The sequence below is a fragment of the Melanotaenia boesemani genome, chromosome 12 (assembly GCF_017639745.1).
Source record: "Melanotaenia boesemani isolate fMelBoe1 chromosome 12, fMelBoe1.pri, whole genome shotgun sequence".
NCBI lineage: Eukaryota > Metazoa > Chordata > Actinopteri > Atheriniformes > Melanotaeniidae > Melanotaenia > Melanotaenia boesemani.
The window spans coordinates 33030116-33052174 of NC_055693.1; the positions used below are offsets into that span (position 1 = coordinate 33030116).

At 39.7% G+C, this 22059-nt stretch overlaps 1 protein-coding gene across 3 annotated transcripts in view; it reads right to left on the reverse strand.

Annotated features, from left to right (window-relative positions):
- The window catches only part of crfb1 (cytokine receptor family member b1), a 38113-nt gene extending 20774 nt beyond the window's left edge, over positions 1 to 17339 (reverse strand). Inside the window, exons 1-8 of one of the 3 annotated variants that reach the window (XM_042001737.1) lie at positions 17298 to 17339; positions 16850 to 16940; positions 12901 to 13018; positions 7578 to 7744; positions 6008 to 6174; positions 5198 to 5314; positions 4580 to 4733; positions 1468 to 1595 (exon numbers count right to left, since the gene is read on the reverse strand). In XM_042001737.1, coding sequence (XP_041857671.1) covers positions 1468 to 1595; positions 4580 to 4733; positions 5198 to 5314; positions 6008 to 6174; positions 7578 to 7744; positions 12901 to 13018; positions 16850 to 16895 — 897 coding nt within the window. In that variant the 5' untranslated portion in view covers positions 16896 to 16940; positions 17298 to 17339. Of the gene's footprint in view, positions 1 to 1467; positions 1596 to 4579; positions 4734 to 5197; positions 5315 to 6007; positions 6175 to 7577; positions 7745 to 12900; positions 13019 to 16849; positions 16941 to 17224; positions 17247 to 17297 lie in introns of those variants that run through there. The other 2 variants (XM_042001738.1, XM_042001740.1) reach the window with 2 other exon arrangements.
- Positions 17340 to 22059: the final 4720 nt, after the last annotated feature.

Consider the following 22059-nt stretch of genomic DNA (forward strand, 5'->3'; position numbering starts at 1 on the left):
CCCATTCATGTGGTGATTTTTGGTGACTGTAGGTGGCGCTGTTGAGCCGTTTTTGCATTGAAGTGTATGCGGACCTTATAATATCCGAGTTACGCCGAGCTTGACGTGTGTGCCAAGTTTCACAACTTTTCATGGGTGTTTAGGGGGTCATATTTGGGGTCGAAGCGCTTAGAAGAAGAACGGAGTAGAATAAACATTTCAACCACAATAGGGCCTTGCCATACTTCGTATGGCTCGGACCCTAATAATAAACATTTGGAAAACAATAGGGTCTCGCCATACTTTGTATGGCTCGGACCCTAAAAATAAACATTTCAACTACAATAGGGTCTCGCCATACTTTGTATGGCTCGGACCCTAATAAACATTTCAACTACAATAGGGTTTCGCCATACTTTGTATGGCTCGGACCCTAATAAACATTTGGAAAACAATAGGGTCCTTCCATACTTCGTATGGCTCGGACCCTAATTAAGAAATAAGATAAGCTGTAATAAATTGTGGTGATTAGTGTTTTGTTATGTAACCTTACAAGGTAAAGATGGGTTTTGTACTGGAATATGCTCCAAATATTCATGAAACAACCTTCTTTTTTCCAGTACAAACACATGAGCTTAAATGTTTATGTTTTAATTATTTTAGAAGAGGTTAACATCCTTTTAAACTGAAATTTGGACAGATCACATTCTGTGATATCTCTTCCTCTGAGGCTTTATGCGACTTCTCTCAAATACTGAATATCTGGAGCGTAATGAATCCGTTATCTAAAACAGTTTTATTTACAACTCTGCTCCTCACTGATTTAGACTTATGCCCTCAGGTATATTGGTTTCTTATGTTACATTAATTAATGTTCTTCCCTGATAACCTCTGATAATAATTAAACGACTTTGATCACTGTCACAGAATTTTGTAAAGCAAAGCTGAAAACGAAAGAGTTAACTGATATTAATGTATACAACAATGCAGCCCAATGTTCTTATGGGCCATAGTTCAGGGTTTCTTAAGGAAAAACTTCATTTTGTTTCCCCTAATGGCGCATTTATGCTCGACACAGAAGACAGATATGCAGACGGATGGATACGCAGATAGACGGATACGCAGATAGACGGATACGCAGATGGACGGATAAGCAGATGGACGGATAAGCAGATGGACGAACTGTTTCCTCCATCTTCTGCAATGGAAATTGTGGGGGCAGTGCTGAGCAGAATAGCTAACATTTGACCAGGGAAAGAAACAAACCAGAGAAGATTAGAATCAGGAAGGAAACAGAAAAGCGACGTATGACAACGTTTAAAACAAACATCGCTATTTACGTACATAAGGGAGCATTAAAGGGGCCTTTAGAGACCTCTAGCACCATCTGGTCCCATCAGGAATAGACCTGATTTTCCCTCTCATTTAAAATCCTACATCTACTGAAAGCGCACTTATAACTGATGTAATGGATAAATAAAAACTTACCCTTAGAGCTCTTGGCCTGGTTACTTTCAGTTCGCAAATGAATCCGGTGTAGCACATGCAAGACATAGCCATCATCAGGACGACAACAAGGATACACTGAGCAGAAACAATACCTAAAACAACAGGGCCTGAAAACAGAAGATTAATACTCAGTGTGGAATATTTTATATTGAACTACCTCTGAAACATAAACAATACAATCAGTTATTTTCTATTGAGGCCAGGTGGTACATTTTACTATGATTTGTTGTGCTAGTTGTACCAGTTATCATTATCACTATTATTACATTTCATTTGCAGGGCCCTACAGAACAGACTACCACGGCGGGCAAGAGATCGCTGTGTCTCGTCACATTGCTGGAATCATCCAGACTGCTGGAAGTGGCTGATTCTCGCTGTATGACACCTGTTCCTTTCTTCACGTTGTCATTGTAACGCTTTCTGATGTTCATGGTCCAAAGGTGTCAGTATGCTACTACTTCATTGAAGCTAGTTAACGACTTCGTGCAATAACTTAAAGAATGCATTTTGTTCTTTAAATCATCGCGGGGTTTGGTGATTACATGCACACAAAGATTAAATATACAAACATGCACAACTTGCAAATATGTCGAGATGTAAGTTTTCTCAATGCAACAAAGCACATATGGAACTGATTCTACTTTTGATAACTTATAGCCACTATAAAAATAACTCTTCATTATAAATGAAAATTATATGAAAAGTATAGAAATTAAAATGAAAGCTTGATGGGAGGGCCTAACTTGTGACTGGACCGGTCTTGCCCACTGGGGCCCACCCACAGTGTTGGGTCTCCCCACACTCCAGACCAGTTGGTGTAGGTCAGGGATGCCAAAGTTTGGTCCTCAAGATCTACCATCCTGCAACTTTTAGATGTAACCCTTCTCTAACATGCTTGAATCAGATGTCATCTGCATGTCATTCAGCTCTGCAGAGGCCTGGTAACGAGCCAGTCATTTGATTCAGCTGTGTTGGAGAAGGGTCGCATCTAAACTTGCGGGATGGTAGATCTTGAGGTCCGGATTGGGGCACCCCTGGTGTAGGTAATACACCAACACTGAGGGAAATGCATCAAAGATCAGGGTTCACCGAACCAAATCACCCCATACAGACCCGCTAGTGGAAATGGGCTTAAGGAACTGCTTTAAGCCTCAACAAACTACGCATGGTGACTATGGCAGACAGGCCCGGACTGGCCATAGGGAGAACCGGGAGTATTCCCGGAGCGCCGGTCTAGGATTGGCCTGCTGGCCTGCGTCTCTTTTTTTTTTTTTTTTTTTTTTTCCTTTTCTTTCTCTTCCCGCCCAGGAGACAGGCCAGGCCAATCAGAGGCCACTCAGGCCAGTAGAATGTAAGGAGGGCAAGACGATTGGTTTATTACAATTAACACCCGCCCTAATAGTCCGTAGCAACCACACAGACAGCGCGTGTCGAGGGATGAGACGTGTGTCTGGTGCTACGGTGTGGGGGTGTAGCTACTGCTAGCAAACGACGGGATGGACTCCTCCCAACGAGGAAAAAGGAAAGGCGGCGCCGAGAGGGAGAGAGAGAGAAAAAGAAAGGCGCTGGAGGATGATGCGGCGAAATGCCTTAAAGTCACAGACTTATTCAGGCTCCCCATACCATTAAAAAAAAAAGATGCGTCTACAAGTAAGTTATTTAAAAAAAACACACAAAACTTTGATACAAAATACTCTTTTAAACACAGTATGAGGTCCAAGGACCCAAGGGTCCTTGAGGCTGTACACTTTCAGGCTTCACAGTGTAAATATGTAGCCTGTGTAGCCCTTGCCTTGAAATGAAGATAAATAAGACATAGGTTACACCAGGGGTTCTTAACCTTTCATGCACTGGGGCCCAACTTTTCCAGTACAAACTGGTCCGGGGCCCATTCGAACACCGTACTGGTTTAATTGGTCTCATTTTTGGTATAATTTATATTGAATAACTAAACCAGATCTGCTTCCAGTTTAACAGCTAAAACCTTTTAAAGTATGACATGATGCAATGACACCACCACAATGATACATATATCATTGTATATATGTGTTATATATATGATTGTATGTGACACTTCACATAAAACAAGAGGCCTGATATGTTGATAATTCATAGAATGTAATCAAATCAACTCCTACAAGAACACATTTAAAGGCTCAAGTCAGGCTGACAGACACAATATATGTAGTAGATTTAACTACAGCAAAAAAAGGGACTTGGAAAAATATGCTAATTTGATCAATAAAATGGTGAAGTGATTAAATATATTCGAACAATACTAGGTTTCGAATTAAATACATAAAAGTAAATTAATTTATCAAATATTTAAATGCATATAAAATATTTAATGACACTGATTTATGTATTTCATAAACTTTTCTTACAATTTTAAGTTTTAAGAGACTTACAATTGAAAGTTGATAACCATGACAGATGTTTTTTGCTCTCTAATTTTGATTCTTCTCTTTTTTTTTGTTTGTTTGTTAAAACTTTGGGGTCCAGACCTATAAGTGGGTCAGAGCAGGGGACAAAGTCATATATTTACAGCAGTTTATTTTTGTTATTATAATTTGTTAAGTTGTTGTTTCAATCTAAAAAAGAAATAAAGAGATTGTCTTGTCTACATTATTATTTTATTCGTTTTGAATCAACCAAAAACGTGTGTGTGTGTGTGTGTGCGCGCGCACATGCATGTGTTTTGTTTGTGCCCATGCATTTAGGTGTGGGTGTGTGAACATGCGTGTGTGGTCAAGACCAGGGTGGCCTGATGCATGAATGACTCTTGGCCTGAAAAAGTTTCCCAGTCCGGCCCTGATGGCAGAAAAAGTTGAGAACCACCATCTTAAAAGGACCATAGAAGAAGACAGTGTAGTTTAATGTTAAGAGTGATGAAGTACCTGTAGTGCATTTATTGCTACACCTGAGGCCATTAGACCCACTCTCAGATGAAAACATGGTTATGTCTAGAAGATTTTTGGCCACTGACGTCCATTCACAAGGTGCTATACACTTTTTTTACCACTAGATGTCAGTAATTATACACACTAGACCTTTAAAATTCAAACAGTAAAACTTTGTCCCAACAGCTCACCTGTTCTTGGCTCCTCAGGGCTGGTGAAGTTGCAGTGCCAACCAGATGGTTCAGTGTTTTTGTTCGTCCGAATCTTTGTGTGCACCTGTACGCAGTACGATACACCCTTTTCTAAGCTGCTTAAAGTGAAACTCTGGTTAAGCGTGTCCAACTCCTGAAAGTCAAATAGGAAGAAATGATTTTGCTTAGCTATTTCCAGACATGACTGATGCACTTTGTCAGCAATTTCATGGTGTCAACCTGTTCAATCAGGGGTCACATTACTCACATTCATTTTCTCTATGATGTCAGAATGAAGCTAAAATTCAATACAACCTTTAGAGGTGAATATAATTTTGCTTTCTCTAAACTTTTGAAAGAACATGTACAACTGTTCAATGTTTCAATGTTTATTCTACATCATGCTGCTCTTTAAGAAGAACACAGCAAAGCAAACGAAGTGTGTGATCCATGAATGTTCTGGTTCAATGACAGCTTGAATCTAAACAGTCATCCTGTTCACATTTAGATATCATCAAACCAATACCACACCTAACACATGACAAATTATTTTCTGTCATGGTTTCCCACCACTGTCGTTATTTTGTTTCTATAAATAGTTTGAGATGAAGGAATTACCATCACACAATCCTCCGTCTGTCTCCGTATGAAAGTTATGTCTCCTGTTCCCTGAACCACTCTTTCACAATCTGAGCTCGATGAATTCCTGGCATTGTCTTCTTGGACTGCCCGTGCCTTCAGAGAAGAAAAAAATCCATTGATGGAATTACCTGGTCCATCAATCTGGAACAGGGTAAATCTGGACTCATCAGGTAACATGACCTTCCATTGCTCCAGAGTCCAGTCTTTATGCTCCCTAGCCAACTGAAGTCTTTTTCTCTTCCTCACTGATTAGTAGTTTCTTTATGGCTACACAGCTGTTCAGTTCCAATCCCTTGACTTCCCTTTGCAATGTGTGTGTGTGTGTGTGTGTAAATGTTTTTACTTCTTGATTTCACCCATAAATTTATCATCGATCACAATAATTTGTTCCAACCACATTTCTTCCTGGAAGACGATGGTTTCTCACTGTCCTTCCAGATTTTAATAATGTGTTGGTTCTTAACCCAGTTTAAGCATTTTTGTTTTTTCTGCTTGATGCCGATGATCTGACCCTTCTTAAACCGACCAACATCTTTTCCACGACCACGAAATGTGTCTTTTGACATGAGAAGCTGCTCATTGCGTCAGTTGTGGTTAAATAAGATAACTGCCCATGCAGTAATTATCCAGTAGGAGGCTCTGCCCAATGCCCAATGGTAATTTTTTTTTTTTTTTGGTCAGGCAATTATTATACTAAAGAAAAAAATATTAGCAGAAATAAATATGGTTACTACATATAGAAATTAAAAGAAATGTTTTATTTGAAATGATAGCTGGATTTATTACCTCGCTTTTTCTTTCGTTTTCTTTCCTCCACAGAATTTTGAAGGCGGCATCATAGAATTTCTGTAGGTCATGAATCCCTGACCGGCTGTCAGCTTTTGGCAGTGTAATGTTGATCTGAAGACATGTCCCACATCCAGTCACTGACAGCTCTGGAGGACCTATTGTGGCTGTTGACAAGAAAAAGCAAATGTAGTTCAGCTTCATTAGACAGCTTTATTTATGAAGAAGCAAAAAGAGAGAAGTGGCAGGTCTGTTTTGTATCTTGTGGGCCACCAATAAAAGTTTAACACCACTTTGAGCTCAACATGCTTCAATAGGGCAAATTCTTACAGGAGGTATAATATTATTTATTTATTTACTTATTTATTTGTCAGAGACAAAGCATTAAAAATAAGAGGGCTTCTAAATATGCCAGATTTAGCCGTTAGGCTAGTTTTCATCTCTTGTATTGAAATCCGGATGTATGTGGTGCTGATTCTTTCCGGTGGTTCCAGCATGTTAATGAAATGGACAGTTTAGAAACTCCAGGTACTGACCAAACCAGATGAGGTTTCAGGTTCTGGCACTGCATCACTAGGACTGCTGGTTCTGGGACTACATCACTCTGCTTGTGAGACTAGATCGAAGGCCAGGACATTAAAAATGGGTCTTCAGGCGGGTTTTAAAATAGACATTGGTGGAGTTTCTCTCACCTATGAGTGTGTGACTGGGACATGTAGTGTAAAGCACTTTGAGTAGTCAACATGACTGGAAAAGCGCATTCTAACTTAGTATGATAGCATGATATCTCAGTACAGTCCAGTTACCATTTACCACATCAGCAGCTTCTGACTATAGCAGTTGAACTGTGGTCCACTACATAACTGACATTTATTAAGTACCTTCCAGGAACTGTCATAGCCCTACAGCTTTCTGAGGCTGAGAAACCAGCTAATTCTTTTCTTTTTCTGGCCTGAAGCATCACTTTGCAGTCTCTTACGACACCATGTTATACACTAGCAACTGGATAGCAACATGCCAGTCATTTTGAAGAGAGGGGGGAAAAAGAGAAAGCAACAAAGCAAGAGTTGAGATAGGATTCAACAACAGACTGACTTTTACTGTCTAAAAAGATCTCAGGAAGGAAGGATTCTGGATTAGCCGACATTAGGCGGAGAAAAGTTAGAAAATCTGACAAAGTTCAGTGGAGGGGCTTTAACAACAATCACTGAGAAAAAACAAAGCAGTAGTCTTCTATTTAAACAAAGATCTCCTGTGAGATTCTTTAGTTGTAAGATGAATCATGGGAGCTATGGTGAAAGCACTGCTCTCTAAATGAAAACTGTAAAGACTTGAATTATGTTCCCTTATTGTTAAACTACAACCAAACGCTGCATCATATGAAACCAGCTGGTTTGAAAAGCTCTGTGTTACCTGATCATGGAACAGGCCATGTTGTTTTAAAAATGTAATATAATAGCAGCCACCATTTATTTAACCAAAAATGTATTTCATGTTTTTAGAAACATAGTTTAGGAAAAGAGGGTAAATGAAGCTAACAAGTTTTTTTTAAGCATTTGTGTTGACATACTGTCTCTGAAAGGGATAAAGGTGATTGTTTTGGACTGCGGAGACCGGGATTTGTTGTAGGATGCCCAAACAGCGAATTTATAAATTTTCTTTGTGTTGTTCAGCTTCAACTTAAATGATGTTTGGTTAGTTGATTGAAGTGATGAATTCTCCCTTTTCCTCTCCAACCTGGAAAAACAAAAAGATAAGAATTATTATTTTATGCCTGCAGGACTCGGAGTAAAAATCTTCTTTAACAGCCTGTCTGCAGATAAACCTCCACGTTACCATGAGTTAACAAGAAACTCCAGTAAAGATAGTCATTCAACCAAAATCTGCTCATCAAAATATATTTTATTTGTATGTTTTCACTGTGTGCCAGGGGTTCAGCGTTGTTGGTAGAAAACTCACCATCAACACATCATGATAACCAAACAACTAAAGATAGGTCCCCATTTTCATCTTAGCGGCTTTACACATCATCTACAAAAAGCAAAGCTACACTGCTCCTTCTCAATCCGGGGTTAGACTATCCGACGGAACCTTGACTTGACCTTGAATAGACTTTACCAGAGAGACTGAAGAGCATGACCCCCCCTGGGACCTCCACCCCAGTCTGCCAGTCCAGAGGCACTGTCTCCCATATCCACATGATGTTGCAGAGGCGTGTCAACCAAGACAGCCCTACAGAATCCAGAACCTTGAGGAACTGCAGATCGATCTCCTCCATCCCCGGAGCACCGCCCCCAAGTAGCTTTTAAACCACCTCAGCAACATCAGCCCCGGAGGGAGGGTCCCCCATTTCCCCCTGTACACAGTGGGAAACACTGCTTCCCCTTCCCGATGGTGGACTAGAATCTCCTCGAAGCCATCTGGAAGTGATTCTTCATAACCTCTTCAAACTCTTGCCAGAGTTCCTTCCAATTACAGGTCAATATAAAAAGAATATAGCCTTTATATATATATATATATATATATATATATATATATATATATATATATATATATATATATATATATAGCATTTATTAAATAAACTTGGGATTTTCATGAGAGTAGCTGGCACAAGATCAGCTCTACGGTTGATTTGAGGACATCACACATGTGGGGAATGAGGGTGTTTTAACACCCACACTTTTCCTGGTAAACGGTTCAAGCCTTTTCTCACATTTTTTTTTTAAAAAGGTTTTCACGTAGTTCTGCACAAACGTTACTGTTTCCGTTGTCTCTGTGTCTGCCCCCCGCAGCCTCCTCCTCTCCTGTTGTGAATCATGACGAATGTTGAGCTGATTGGCTTTTCTGTTGCTAGTACCATTCCTGTTGTTGTGCTTGTTTAATGTTCAGTTAAGAAGTAGGAAGGTAGCAGTTCATGGTTCGCACTGGCATGTATTTGTCCCATATGGGTTTTTCCCTCTTTAATCAGGAGCATAATTTTTTGATTTGAGGGAAAAGATTTCTTGTTTTCACACTCAAATATCATATTTCCCTCCCTCTCACCCTCAAAAAGTCCCTTCTTGCTCTCAAGTAGATCGTTCATCCTTTCAAAACTCTGTACACACATTCTCTGCTCTTGGAAATTTTTTTCTTGGGTTGCTGAATGAGCTGTCAAACATCCTCCTCCAGCCAATAGAATACTAGATAAATGCTGACCATGCAAATAGTCCCTTCCTTCTTCAGGGTGCGCTCTTTAAGTAGTTAAATTGGCAACGCTAAATAAGCAGAGCTCGACGTGTGTTTCAATTTAACCGGTGTACTGGAAACCGTGCACCGACAAATGTTCTGAGTTGTTTGGAACTGCGATTAAATGTGTTAATTTTTTTTGTAATAAATTAATTAATGCGTTATTCAATGCGTTAAAAGTTCCATCCCCAAATTCACACTGCAGTCAAAAGGTTTTTGTGATATTAAGAATGAAACCACAATTTCCTGCCCAAAAAACATCACCACCTGTTTTTAACTAAATGAAGTAGCCGTAAGAAAACCACTTATTAGTGGGAAAAATCAGATAAAAGGCTTAATTTTGCTAGGGAGCAGAAAGATTGGACTCTGGAGCAATGAAAGAAGCTCATGTAGTCTGAGGAGTCCAGATCTACCCTGTTCCAGAGTGATAGGAGCATCAGGGTAAGAAGGCAGATGATGCAGCTATCATTCCTCGTGTCTACTGTACAAGCTTGTGGGGTCAGTCTATGATCTGGGCTTGCTGCAGTTGGTCAGGTCTAGGTTCAGGTCTAGGTTCAGCAACATTATGTGTCCAAAGAATGAGGTCAGCTGACTACCGGATGGCACAGCTATATTACAAGATGACGACGTCAGGATTCATGGAGCTCAGATTGTGAAAGAGTGGTTCAGGGAACAGGAGACATCATTTTCACACACAGACTGGCCACCACAGAGACGAGACCTGAAACACATTGAGAATCTTTGGGATGTGCTGGAGGTCGGACTCTCCCATCATCAATACAAGAGCTTAAAGAAACATTAAGGCAACTCTAGACGGAAATAAATGTTGTATCATTGCAGAAGCTTAGTGAGTTGATGCCACGGAGAATGATGACATAATCACGGAAAAAGGTCTAACGTGACATTAGTGTGGTACTTTTTTTCTTGGACAGGCTGATTATCATTTTAAAACTTTCCCACCAACCACCTTAAAGTTTTCTTGTAATGTAGAAAACAAAGTAGTCTGTTTGGAAGGGGAAAGGTTCAATAATTGGGCTGTATGAACACCGAGGTCAAGCTTTTATCCTCAAACACACTGACTGTGGTGGACGGTAGTCTTCATCAGAAATCAGACTGTTGGGGATTTCCATATGCAAGCTGAGATTGAGGAAGCAGGACAACGAATGTGGAACTGATTCAAAGCAAACATTTGCTTCTCAATGCAAAGACACACAGACTGCACCTGTCAAGCTTGTTTATGCTTTTTCACTCTGAAGCGCATCACAGAGGATAAAATACACCAGCCAAAGACATTACATCAGCTTTTCAGAATAGATTTCTTAATCTAAAAAGATTTTATTTTTAAAACACTGGACTTAAAACATACTTAAAAACACAAGCTGTTTCGGTGTTCATCCGAACACCATCATCAAGTTGTTTGGTGCAGAGCTGGCAATTGTAGAGTCACATGACCTGGGTCACATGACAGGTGTTAGTCTGACTGTGTACCAGAGAAGATGGTGAGGCATCTTCTACCTGGATAAATGAATCTCCATAGACATCTATCTTAACTTTGATTTTCTTAAGGTTTTTAGTGTTTAGGTCTAATCCCACTGGAGGAGTGTGTATAAGGTGTGTTGTTGTTTGCGCCTGTTAATGCAGAGCAGCTAAATGAATCATCAGGCTTCACAAAATGAAAAATTTTCCTCTATAAAAACCAACAAGTGAACACCCAAACCCAATCTAGTTGTTTTTTCTGAGAATACAAGGCCTCTCTGCGGTCACAGCTGTACTGAAAGTTAGAATAGACGCGTAATCAATGGAAACAGGAAACCACCCTCAGTCTGATAGAAACGTCTCAACCACCATCAAACCAGCTGTTTTGTCACATATTCCATCAAACATGTTGAAGAAATCTTGTCAGTTGATGCTGTTCTGACTGAAAACGTGAGAAAAAGACTGAAGGTTGTTGTTGATGTATGACAATCTTACGAAGCTACATCTAATGTAAGATTGAAAGTTTTGCTCATCCTGGAACCTTAAAGGTTAAATTACTAACCACAAACTGCTGTGGTCTGAGTCAAGCAGGGATATTTGTTGTGTAATAATCGCTGCTCTCTTCCTCCTGCCATCATACTACGTTAATAATGTTAACGGTGAAATGTAGTCAGGACACATCTGTCACTATTTTAACTGCCAAGAGACAAAATAAATGAGGACTTTATCATATTTAAGCACATGTCAGGACAGCAGGTGTACGCTGGAAAAAACCAACAAAAGTGTGACTTCAAACTGATAACAGAAAAAAATATTCACACCCTTTGGTATTTTCAGAGTGCATGGAGGTTTTCACCCCATCTGACACCCTCAGACTGGACTAATATACTCATTCCTAGAACTTCTTCAGTAATTCCTCAGACTAGTTTACTTATTCTTAGATTAACTGGGCTGCTATCCTCTGGTTTTGACTAAAGTATGATGGTTTTTGTATAGGAGATCATTTCCATCTTCTACTGTGTTCCTGGTGAATTTACTCTGACACAGTAACACATATATTACTCCAGCATTACCCAAATCTGTCTGTTAGCCTGGTCTGGAGCAGCTAGCTGCACAGAATAAATCTCCATGGTAACTGATGTGTTACTGCTTTTGTGAAACCAAATCAAGGATAAATTCAGCCAGGATAGGAAATCCTAGCTTAATCCCTTATCTCAGTTTGGTGAAACAACCCTTATATTTTTGCAAGGAATATTATTATTATCATTATTATTATCATCAACATCGTTCTTCCTCCTCCTTTTCTTCTCCTTCTTCTTAAATAAGGAGAAGAAGCAGGTTTACATCTAGTCCGTCTGGAGGTTTCTGAGCAATAACTTAATGTAATCTAGGTCGTGCAGAAACATTTTTTCCGACCTTACCATCTATAAATCATTTATTTTTATTTATTTTTACAATATTTGTTTGTTCTTTAAATCTATTTTTGTCTTAATTTTGTTCATCTAGGAGGCGATTAGTGAGGTCACTGCAGTGTTAGATTAGATTACTTTTGTTTCATTTTGCTGTTGCACACATTTGTACGTTTTATGGTGGCCTTGCTGAGTCTGGTCAAAGTTAAACATGCATAAAAGTCTTGAATTTATTGCTTTTCATTAAAGCTTAAATGAAATTAAACCATGTAAAGTTAATGTAGTAGAATGGCTTGATAGTCAGTTTATTTTGGTCTAAACTAAAATATTCACTTTACCTCAATATTTCATTGCTCTGTATTCCATTTTTGTTTTACCATTTTATATATGTATGCTTTGGTTAATTTATTTTAACAATATTGGTGTATGTTTTCGTTTATTGTCTTGTGTGTGTGATTCAGTCACTCTGCTGATGCATATTAAAACCAGGGGCCTTCAGGGGCCTTCAGGGGCCAAAACTGGCACTTAAACAGTGTTAATAAATTTACATAAACAAATAAAAAAAAACATAAAGAAGAAGAAAAAAATGAAATACTAAAAAAAGAAAACACAATACTAGGTCTTTCTGAAACTGGCTACATTTGTATAGTACGCATGTTTTAAGATTCATCTGATTTAAAACAGCCTGTTAATGTTGTTAATGTTGTCTGAAGACACATCATGTCTGAAGAGACGTTTTATCAGGACTGTGAACAGGTGTGGTGGATAGGCTGTTATTACCTGGTGATCCAGTACGTTGTTCCTGGGGGAGTGCCAGGTCCAGGTTCCCAGTGCAGCACATGGTGGAAGTTGACAGACTTTACTGAAAGCTTGTCAGGTGCAGGGAGGAGAGCAAACACTGTGAACAGAAAGAGGACGCAGGATAAGGAAAGCAAGAGTAAACAGACACATCTAGCAGCGGCGTATTCACCGCCGGGTGCAGGCTGGGGCACGTCAGGACGCTTTTTTTGTTTCCACATGCAAAAACTGGAAAGGGTGCCCTAAAATCCGACCGACCCGTTCTACTTTGTTGAGACCCTTGTTGCTGCTCATATAAATTACAAGTCATATATAACTTTTTCTTTTCTGCAATCATCAGCTCAGTTATGTCTTGGATACCACAAAGCCAGCGACCGAGTCTACTGTCTAAACACACAAAAGTGTCCTGAGACGTGCCGACTTCTGCAGCTTTGGTTTGAATGCTGAAAAGGAATCAACAGCATGTAAAAAGATGCAGAATGTCATTGTTTTGATAGATAATTATTATGTATTTAAGGCTGACAAGCTGACCATTTTCATTTCACACAGGAAATGCTTGTTTTCAGCACATAGAACAAACGGATCAGTCAAAGGTTACCTTTGTTGTTGGTTTTAAGACAATCGGTTTGAATGATGCTTTATATTTTTCACAGGGCTGTTCTGTTGTACTGCAGTAGAATGAACAGGTGTACTTAATTTAATGGATTGTAATTAATGTAGACTCACACTTTAAATTTATTCCACTGGGAAAGAGCATCTATGTGGTCGATCTTCATGTTGTTCCAACATGGCCACACCCATCCAACTGCATGTGACCCACTTCCAAGTTTACCTGTAAACTTGCTGCTATGCTGCTTTCAGTTTCAGATGCATATTAGCTCATTTGCTTAACTTTTCCTTTCCTTGATGCTCACATCAGAGATTGTTATACCAGTGTGGAAACCTGGCCATTACATGTTGTCTGTAAGTGACATAAACCATGAAAAATCTTCCTGAAAATTATTAGTCACACTGTACTTTAAATGCTGTTCACACAACATTTTCAGTTTAACTGTCACTGACTGCAATTCTAGGTTTTGAAGCAGCCCAGAGAGAGTTTTTCTTTCTTTCTCTCTGTGAATGTTATTCACAATTTGGATTTGGTGATCAGGAAATCAGAAAACTGTTGAGGTCACTAACCAAAACCTATATTTTAGTTCTCAATCGTTCAGGTTCTGTTCCAGAAAGCTTTTGTTTGCTTTTTTAACTCCACAGATGATGTTATTTTATATGTACATTAACCTTTTTATGGTGCAAGCTAATACATCTTTGTTCGATAAATATTTCACGTTAGCAAACATGTTACAGCAAAGCTATTAAACCTAGGAGTGTGTACAGGAACCAGCAGCACTAAAAAGGCTACTGAAATGCTGGGTGGGGTTGTGTGTGTTTGCATGCGCATGTTTTTCCTGACTGGAGTGCTTTTGTGGTATGTTTGCATTGTGCATGTCACAAGTATTTACTGCTTTTTATAACTACATGGTTCTAAATGCAGCTTTATCTTCTCAGCTGTAGAAAACTTTTATCGCGGGTCATGGAAAGAGCTGACTGGTTTGCAGATACAGGTAAAGCTATACAGCAGTTATTATTTGAATATCTACAAACCCATTTCTTAAATGCTAGGACTTTCCAGAACAAACATATAGAAATGACTGCGGCATGTTTGTGCTCATGGTAAGACACATTCCCTGCTGGGTTAAATCTTCTACCAACTTGTACCCGGTACCAGCTTGTCTATGCAAGGTTTGTTACGACATCCTATTATTTGTCTGAATAGAAGAAAAAAAAAACTTATATCATTAAGATAAGAAGACAAAATGAAAATCTTCCAGCTGCTGACTGTGTATTTATGCATAGTTTCCCTGTACTCTGTACTGGATGCACCCCATGATTTCTCCATTCCAAGTATATCTACTTAGTGCCATTAAGCTGAAAATCCCTAAATTGTATTTTGTGAAATAGTTTTAATAATTACTCCCCCAGATGGACGAGCCAGCATTAAGGACGTGGTGGTGCATCATGTTAAAGGAGAATTTGGACTTTGGCAGGTTAGAATATACGTTTAACGTGATTAGACAGCACTCTCTTTTACAATTATTTATCAGTGACACCACCCACCCTCATTTCATTCATTTTTTTCTATTTTCAGCTTCCATTGGACGGAGTCCTCCAAGGCCCTCTAGCGAGGTGACGGGCCATCAGCGTTCAACATGAAGAAGCAGACGCTGGATGACGTCACCGAGGTCTGTAATGTGTGTGTTTATGCCCCAAATCACCTACCCTGAATAAATCTTATTTTTTTTGTTTGTTTGTTTTTTTTTTTGTCCCTTTAAGGACCAGGAGCAGCTGCAGACGCCGCAGATCTCACTTCATGTGGAGGAAACTGTGGAAATGGTGAAGTTCTTTTCTAGTTGTATGTATTTGTTGTTGCACCAGTTTTTTTGTAGAAGACTAACTTTTTTTCCCACGTTTCTGTAGGATCACAAGGTGGCTCACGACTGCAGGAAAGCTGCACAGTGGCTGGGAGAAAACACAGATCTTTTGTACGGCAAGGTGGATTTGCCTGATGTGTTGACGATGGGGGAGGAGAACGTGGCAGACGCAGCAGAGCGAGCATGAGAGGGAAATTAATTTAGAGCAGTTTAAATTTGTTTTTGAGAACATTGAGGACATGTGGATTTTTTGGAGGAGGATGCAGATCACCAGGGTTGTCTATTGTACTGTGAATGCAGAGCATAAACAATAAAGGACTTAAGACAAGAATGTTTGATTATTTCTGTATTTTATATAATTGAGAATTGAATGATTCCCTGTTTATACCATAATGGAAACTAAAAGGTAAGTTGGTGCGTTTCACAGATGCAGCACAGCTATAAATGGAAATAAAATAACTTGCAGCTCAGTCCAAAGTCAAAGTCCAATAAACAGAACCAACTATGAAAACTGAAATTAAACAACATAAAAAACAAGAAATGCAAAACTCCAAAGACTACAAAACAGTAACTGCTGTGTCGTCATGTTGTGTTGTTATTGGTAAAAACACATGGCATCCAGCTTAAGAGCTTAAGAATTACAATTCGGTAAAGGATACTGGGCCGGTCGTACGCAGGGGTCAATATTTTCCATAATAAAACCGTCTGAATTTGTCAAAAACAATCAAAAGATATTATTAATTGAAAAGTATGATATTTTTATGAGAAGGACAGGAGAGTGCATGCTTGTTTGATTTGTTGGTGCATTTTATTTAGAAAAATGCAGTTCTGGAATACAATTAATTTAGAAAATAATTTGTTTCTTCCTGCACTATTGTGGAGGTCTGCAGCCAGAAAGCTGCAGTCAGAGCAGGAGATGACCAGGCTGAAAATGCTGCTGCTGGCTGATCATCAGATAGTACTGTTTATTAATGAAGAGTGTGAACACTTAATAAACTAAACTAAAAAGCAAAGAAAATATTGACCAAATAATTTATTTTATTATCATTTTTAATTTTGTGTTGTTCTAAACATTTTTAGTTGTGTTTCCATCTATTTTTGCCTCTTATGGCATTCTTCTCCACGCAGCCTCCATTATAACTACAGGTACCAACTTGATGCGGCAAACTTCCAGAGACTTTTAGGACAGCCAGTGTTTTAACTGAGGAGCTGGCAGCAGTGTTTGGTAGAGACACGCAGGCTGCGGTGGCGTCATGCTTCACCATAGCTGAGGCATCTATCCGGTTGATATCTCAGGTAAGGTTACGGTTGGCTGTGCACCCTAATAGTCCCGACCAGTACCCGCTCCTGTCGGTGGAAACGAACTTTAGCTAACACAGCAGCTAAACCAGTAAACCCAGTTTCTGAATACCTCCGTCCAAGCTGCGTTTAGAGGAAAATCTCTTCTTTTGTTTTCTTACCAGAGCTGATGAATAAACCTTCATAAAGAAGAAGGAAACACCTCATCTTTTCTTCACCATAACGTAGCAGGTTGTGTTTCTTGGTCGGTCTCTACAAACGACAACGACATTATTTACAACATTACATAACTTCTTATTTACAGTCTCATTGCTCTGAAAACTGATTTACACTGATTTGTACATTTATGATGAGTCAGGAGATCACACCAAGTTTGCGGTTAGGTTACCAAAATACAAATACATCTTATATTTAATTTATACTTGAAAATTCTGATATTTATACCATTGATCGTCTGTGAAACAGACAATACTATAAAAAGATAAAGACTCTTCGCAGTCATAAAAACAAAAACATGAACTAACTAACTAACTCACAGAAAACAAACAGCAAATAATAAACAAACAGCAGATGATAAACAGAGACGAGCTGTATTGCTGACAAACTCACCGTCACACCGCGACGTAAACTTGTTCTGTCACAGGAACAAAATCGAAACTTAGTGGACGTGACGTGACAAACGTCCCTTTACCTGCGCAGAACCCTCACTTCCTTTTATATTTTCACAATAAAACAGGAAGTAGGACATTTTCATTTTTATCCAAATCATATATATTATTTGTATTATTACACACACACACACACACACACACACACACACACACACACACACACACACACACACACACACACACACACACACACACACACACACATATATATATACATATACACACACATTATGTATGTATTTATATATACATATACACACACATTATGTATGTATTTATTACTTATCCTTATTTATTCTTTTCTTCTTCTTCTTCTTCTTCTTATTATTATTATTATTATAATTTTTGTTATTATTATTTTTATTATTGTTATTATTATTATTATTATTATTTTTATCTTTTATTCTTGTCATAGTTATTCAACCTGTTAAAGTGAGCCCCGTCATCATATGATAGAGATAATTACTATGCATTGTGGTGGTATGGCTTTATTTAATTAGTAAGTTGTAAAAAATTCACTGGGCTTTGGTTATGACGTCAGTTATGCAACTTATCTGGGTAGAGGGTGGTAGTTAAGGTTCACACGAGAAAAAAAGCGACATGCAAGAAAACAGCTGGACTCACGTGCAATATTAGATCACACAACATGCATCAGGTCAGTGATGGAAAAAACCTTTTATCGCCACCACCACCGCCACCAGCTAACAACGGGGAATCTCCATGGCGGCGCCTATCTGTTGTTGTAACTGAGTGGCGGGGGTGGCGGAGGAAAAGAGGGTCACGAGCTGGAGTCCTGGTCCGGCTGAGGAAATGGAGGAATTGGCCTCCTCTACCAAATATTGTTGTGGAAAATCTTCTGTCATTCGACCACAAGCTGGATAAACTCCGGAGCAGGATGGTGTTTCAACAAGAGATTAACACCTGTAACATTTTTGCTTTAACAGAAACTTGGCTTGACTCATTGTTCCCGAGGGACTCTCTGTTTATCGGCTGGACCGGACTATACATTCAGGAAAGAGCAAGGGAGGTGGTGTCTGTTTCATGGTGAACAACAAGTGGTGCTCAGATGTGGGAATTATTTCTACGGGATGTAATCCAGACCTGGAGCACCTCATGACCAGATGCCGACCTTATTATCTTCTGCGTGAGTTCACATCAGTTGTCATGACAGTAGTGTATATTCCGCCTCACGCTGATACCAACGAGGCCATGGAAGAACTGTTTGAAGTTATCGACAGGGCAGAGACTTCATGGCTGGAGGCTGCGTTTATTGTAGCCGGGGATCTTAACAGCATCAACCTGAGCAAAGTCCTGCCGAGATACCACCAACACATCAGCTGTTCTACACGTGGCAAGAAGAAGGAACATGAGTCACAGACACACTGTCAGTTACATACACACAGAGTCTTGTACACGCACACACACACACACACACACACACACACACACACACACACACACACACACACACACACACACACACACACACAGACAGACCTACACACACAGTCACACACACAATCTTGAAAAGCTGAATTTGAGAGGCTTAAATTTGTTTTTGTTTACAATGTTGGAAAGTAGGTTATGTATGTTTAACATAGAAGGCAGTTTATTTGTACAGCACATTTCATGTACAGGACAATTCAAAGTGCTTTACATAAGCAGTATCTTAACCAGCGGCTGGCTTTGCGTTCTTCCAGACACGTGCACTTTCAGTGTCTAAAGTCCAGTATACGTCCAGTATAACATGTGAGGTTCTGCTCTGTTATTCAGCTGCAGTGATTTGTACTAAAGTTGCTGCATCTCTAGTTCAGTTCTATATGTAGTTAATTATGAATTGTTTCAACGAATGAATCAAAGCTCTGGTCTAGAGTTTGTTGGGTTGTTGAGGTTGTTCATGATTAGTTAGATTGAGCTCTTTTAGACTCCTGGCTGCCAAGGACTGTGAACTGTCTTGAATGGATTCATGTTGTAATGTTGATGTGTGTCTTTATGTTGGTTATGGTGATTTTTACCTAGCACACTATCTCAGAAGCAGCAATGCACACATTTTTTTACTTACGGCTGCTGTCTTATGGGCTGTTGTATTTGATTTGTCGATGGCTGATACAGTTTTTATTATACAGTGCTTATTCTGATTATTTTGAATTTTACAAATGACAAATACCCTGTAGGAGCCATTGTTTCTGGTTATTGTTTGGTCCGGGTTTATTGTGGTGGTGTTTGTTTATGGTTGGGATGGCACAGGTGACCTATATTTTCCTCTACCATTGGTGGCGGCGTTGAGGAAAGTGCATGCTCTAATTTTCTCCAGACTCAACTCCTGCAACTCCCTCCTCTCCGGTCTTGACAATAAGTCCCTCTCTTGCCTCCACCTTGTTCAGAACGCAGCAGCTCGGCTTCTCACTGGTTATAGCAGAAGACAACATATTACCCTGTTTTAGCTGCACTGGCTCCCTGTATGTTTTAGAATTGATTTTAAGGTTTTACTGATTACTTTTAAAGCTTGTTTAGGTCTGGCATTACACATTACAGATTTACTGACAACCTACGAGCCTCCCCGCAGCCTTAGATCCTCAGGCAGGTCCCTTTTAGGATCGAAACTCAAAACCAGAGGTGACCGAGCTTTTTCGGTCCGAGCCCCTCGACTCTGGAACAACCCACCTGAGGAGATAAGGCTGGCACCATCAGTTTCACCTTTTAAGTCACTTCTTAAAACATACTTTTATCGACTGGCCTATTTATAACCTATTTATTTACTTCATTTCTGACTTATTTATTGTCAGACTTCTGTTTGTCTGTCCAAATGTACTCATGCATGTGTCTTTTCTTTGTTGATTTTATTACCTTATTTTGCTCTTTGCTGTTCAACACTTTGTAAACCTTGTTTTTTAAAAGTGCTATACAAATAAAGATTTATTATTATTATTATTATTATTATTATTATTATTATTATTATTATTATTATTTATATAGGCAAGGAGGTGACAGTGCATGGGGTGTTTGGGTGACGGGAGGTCGCACGGTTTTTACCGCTTCCATCACTTCTCCGTTCCTTAACGTTTTTCCACTTTTCAGTGCTTTTCCACGCAGCCTCTACTATACCTCCATACCTGTCATAACCTTGGGGCCAACCATCCATCTTGTTGCTTTAAACTGGCATCCTGGACTTCAGATCGTCATTCATTCAGTAAATGGGAACACACCCCAAACTTACCTTTCTGTCTGGACATTGTTTTAATGAAGCGCGTAATGACCAGGATTCCCCGCACCCAGAGCGACTAAAATGATAGGACCAGATAGTCACTACATACCCCAAGTTATAAAAAACTAACAAACAAAAAACTAAAGCTAACACTAAAACTAATAAAAACTAAACTAAAACTAAGCATTTTTAAAAAATGAAAACTAATAAAAACTAGAAAATTTGTTCTAAAAACTAATAAAACTAACTGAATTTGAAAATAAAAAGTCAAAATGAAATAAAAACTAAAACTAATAAAAAATCCAAAGCTATTATGACTTTGATCTGATCACGTCTCAGTTCTGCTGCTGCCTTCCTACACAGAATCGAAGTGTCATGGACCAGTGACGCAGACCATTCAGCAGTGGTCCGTCCAATCAGACTCAGCTCTGTGCGACTGCTTTAGCACGACGGAGTGAGGTGTGTTTAAGGATACTGACATGAACACATACACAGACGGGGTCACTGGTTACATGGAGAAATGCATCGATGACATATCGAGGATTACTGTGGGGACATTTCCAAATCAGAAGCCTATAACTCAGGTGAGAACAGGAAGTCCAGGTATGCGCTCCGGAGAGCTATGTGTAGTGCAAAGAGACAGTACAGGGACAAAGTAGAGTCTTATTACAGGGGCTCCAACACCAGGAGCATGTGGGCCGGATTAAACACGCTTACTGACTACAAAAAGAAGACCAGCGGTACTGAGGTGATGTCTGTATTTCTGCCTGAAGATCTGAACACCTTTATGCCCGCTTTGAGAGCACCTCTACAGATACAGAGGTACAAAAGGTTCAGGAGGACCACTGCCCACCTGTGACAACCCGGGCAGACGTGTGCAGAACTTTAAAAAGGATAAACACACATAAAGCTGCTGGACCTGACGGCATCCTCGGCAGAGCTCTCAAGGTGTGTACAGACCAGCTGGCAGATGTCTTTTCAGACATTTTCAATATGCCACTGCTCCAGTTTGTAGTCCCCACATGCTTCATGAAGACTATCATTGTCCCTGTCCCCAAGAAAACCAAAATCCTTTGCCTGAATGACTACCGCCCAGTAGCACTCACTTCCACCATCATGACATGCTTTGAGCTGTTAGTCAAATCATTCATCACTTCCTCCATCCCGGACTCATTAGACCCACTTCAGTTTGCCTACAGGCCCAATGGGTCAAATGAAGATGCCATCGCCTTCACCCTCCACACTGCCCTTTCCCATCTGGACCAGAGGGACACATATGTGAGAATGCTGTTTATTGACTACAGCTCAGCATTTAGCACCATTGTGCCCTCCAAACTTGTCATCAAGCTCAGACAACTTGGCTCAACAGTGTCCTCTGTGACTGGATCCTGAACTTCTTGACAGGCAGACCGCAGGCTGTGTGGATGGGCAGCACCACATCCTCCACCCTGACTCTGAACACCGGCGCCCCCCAGGGCTGTGTGCTCAGTCCTCT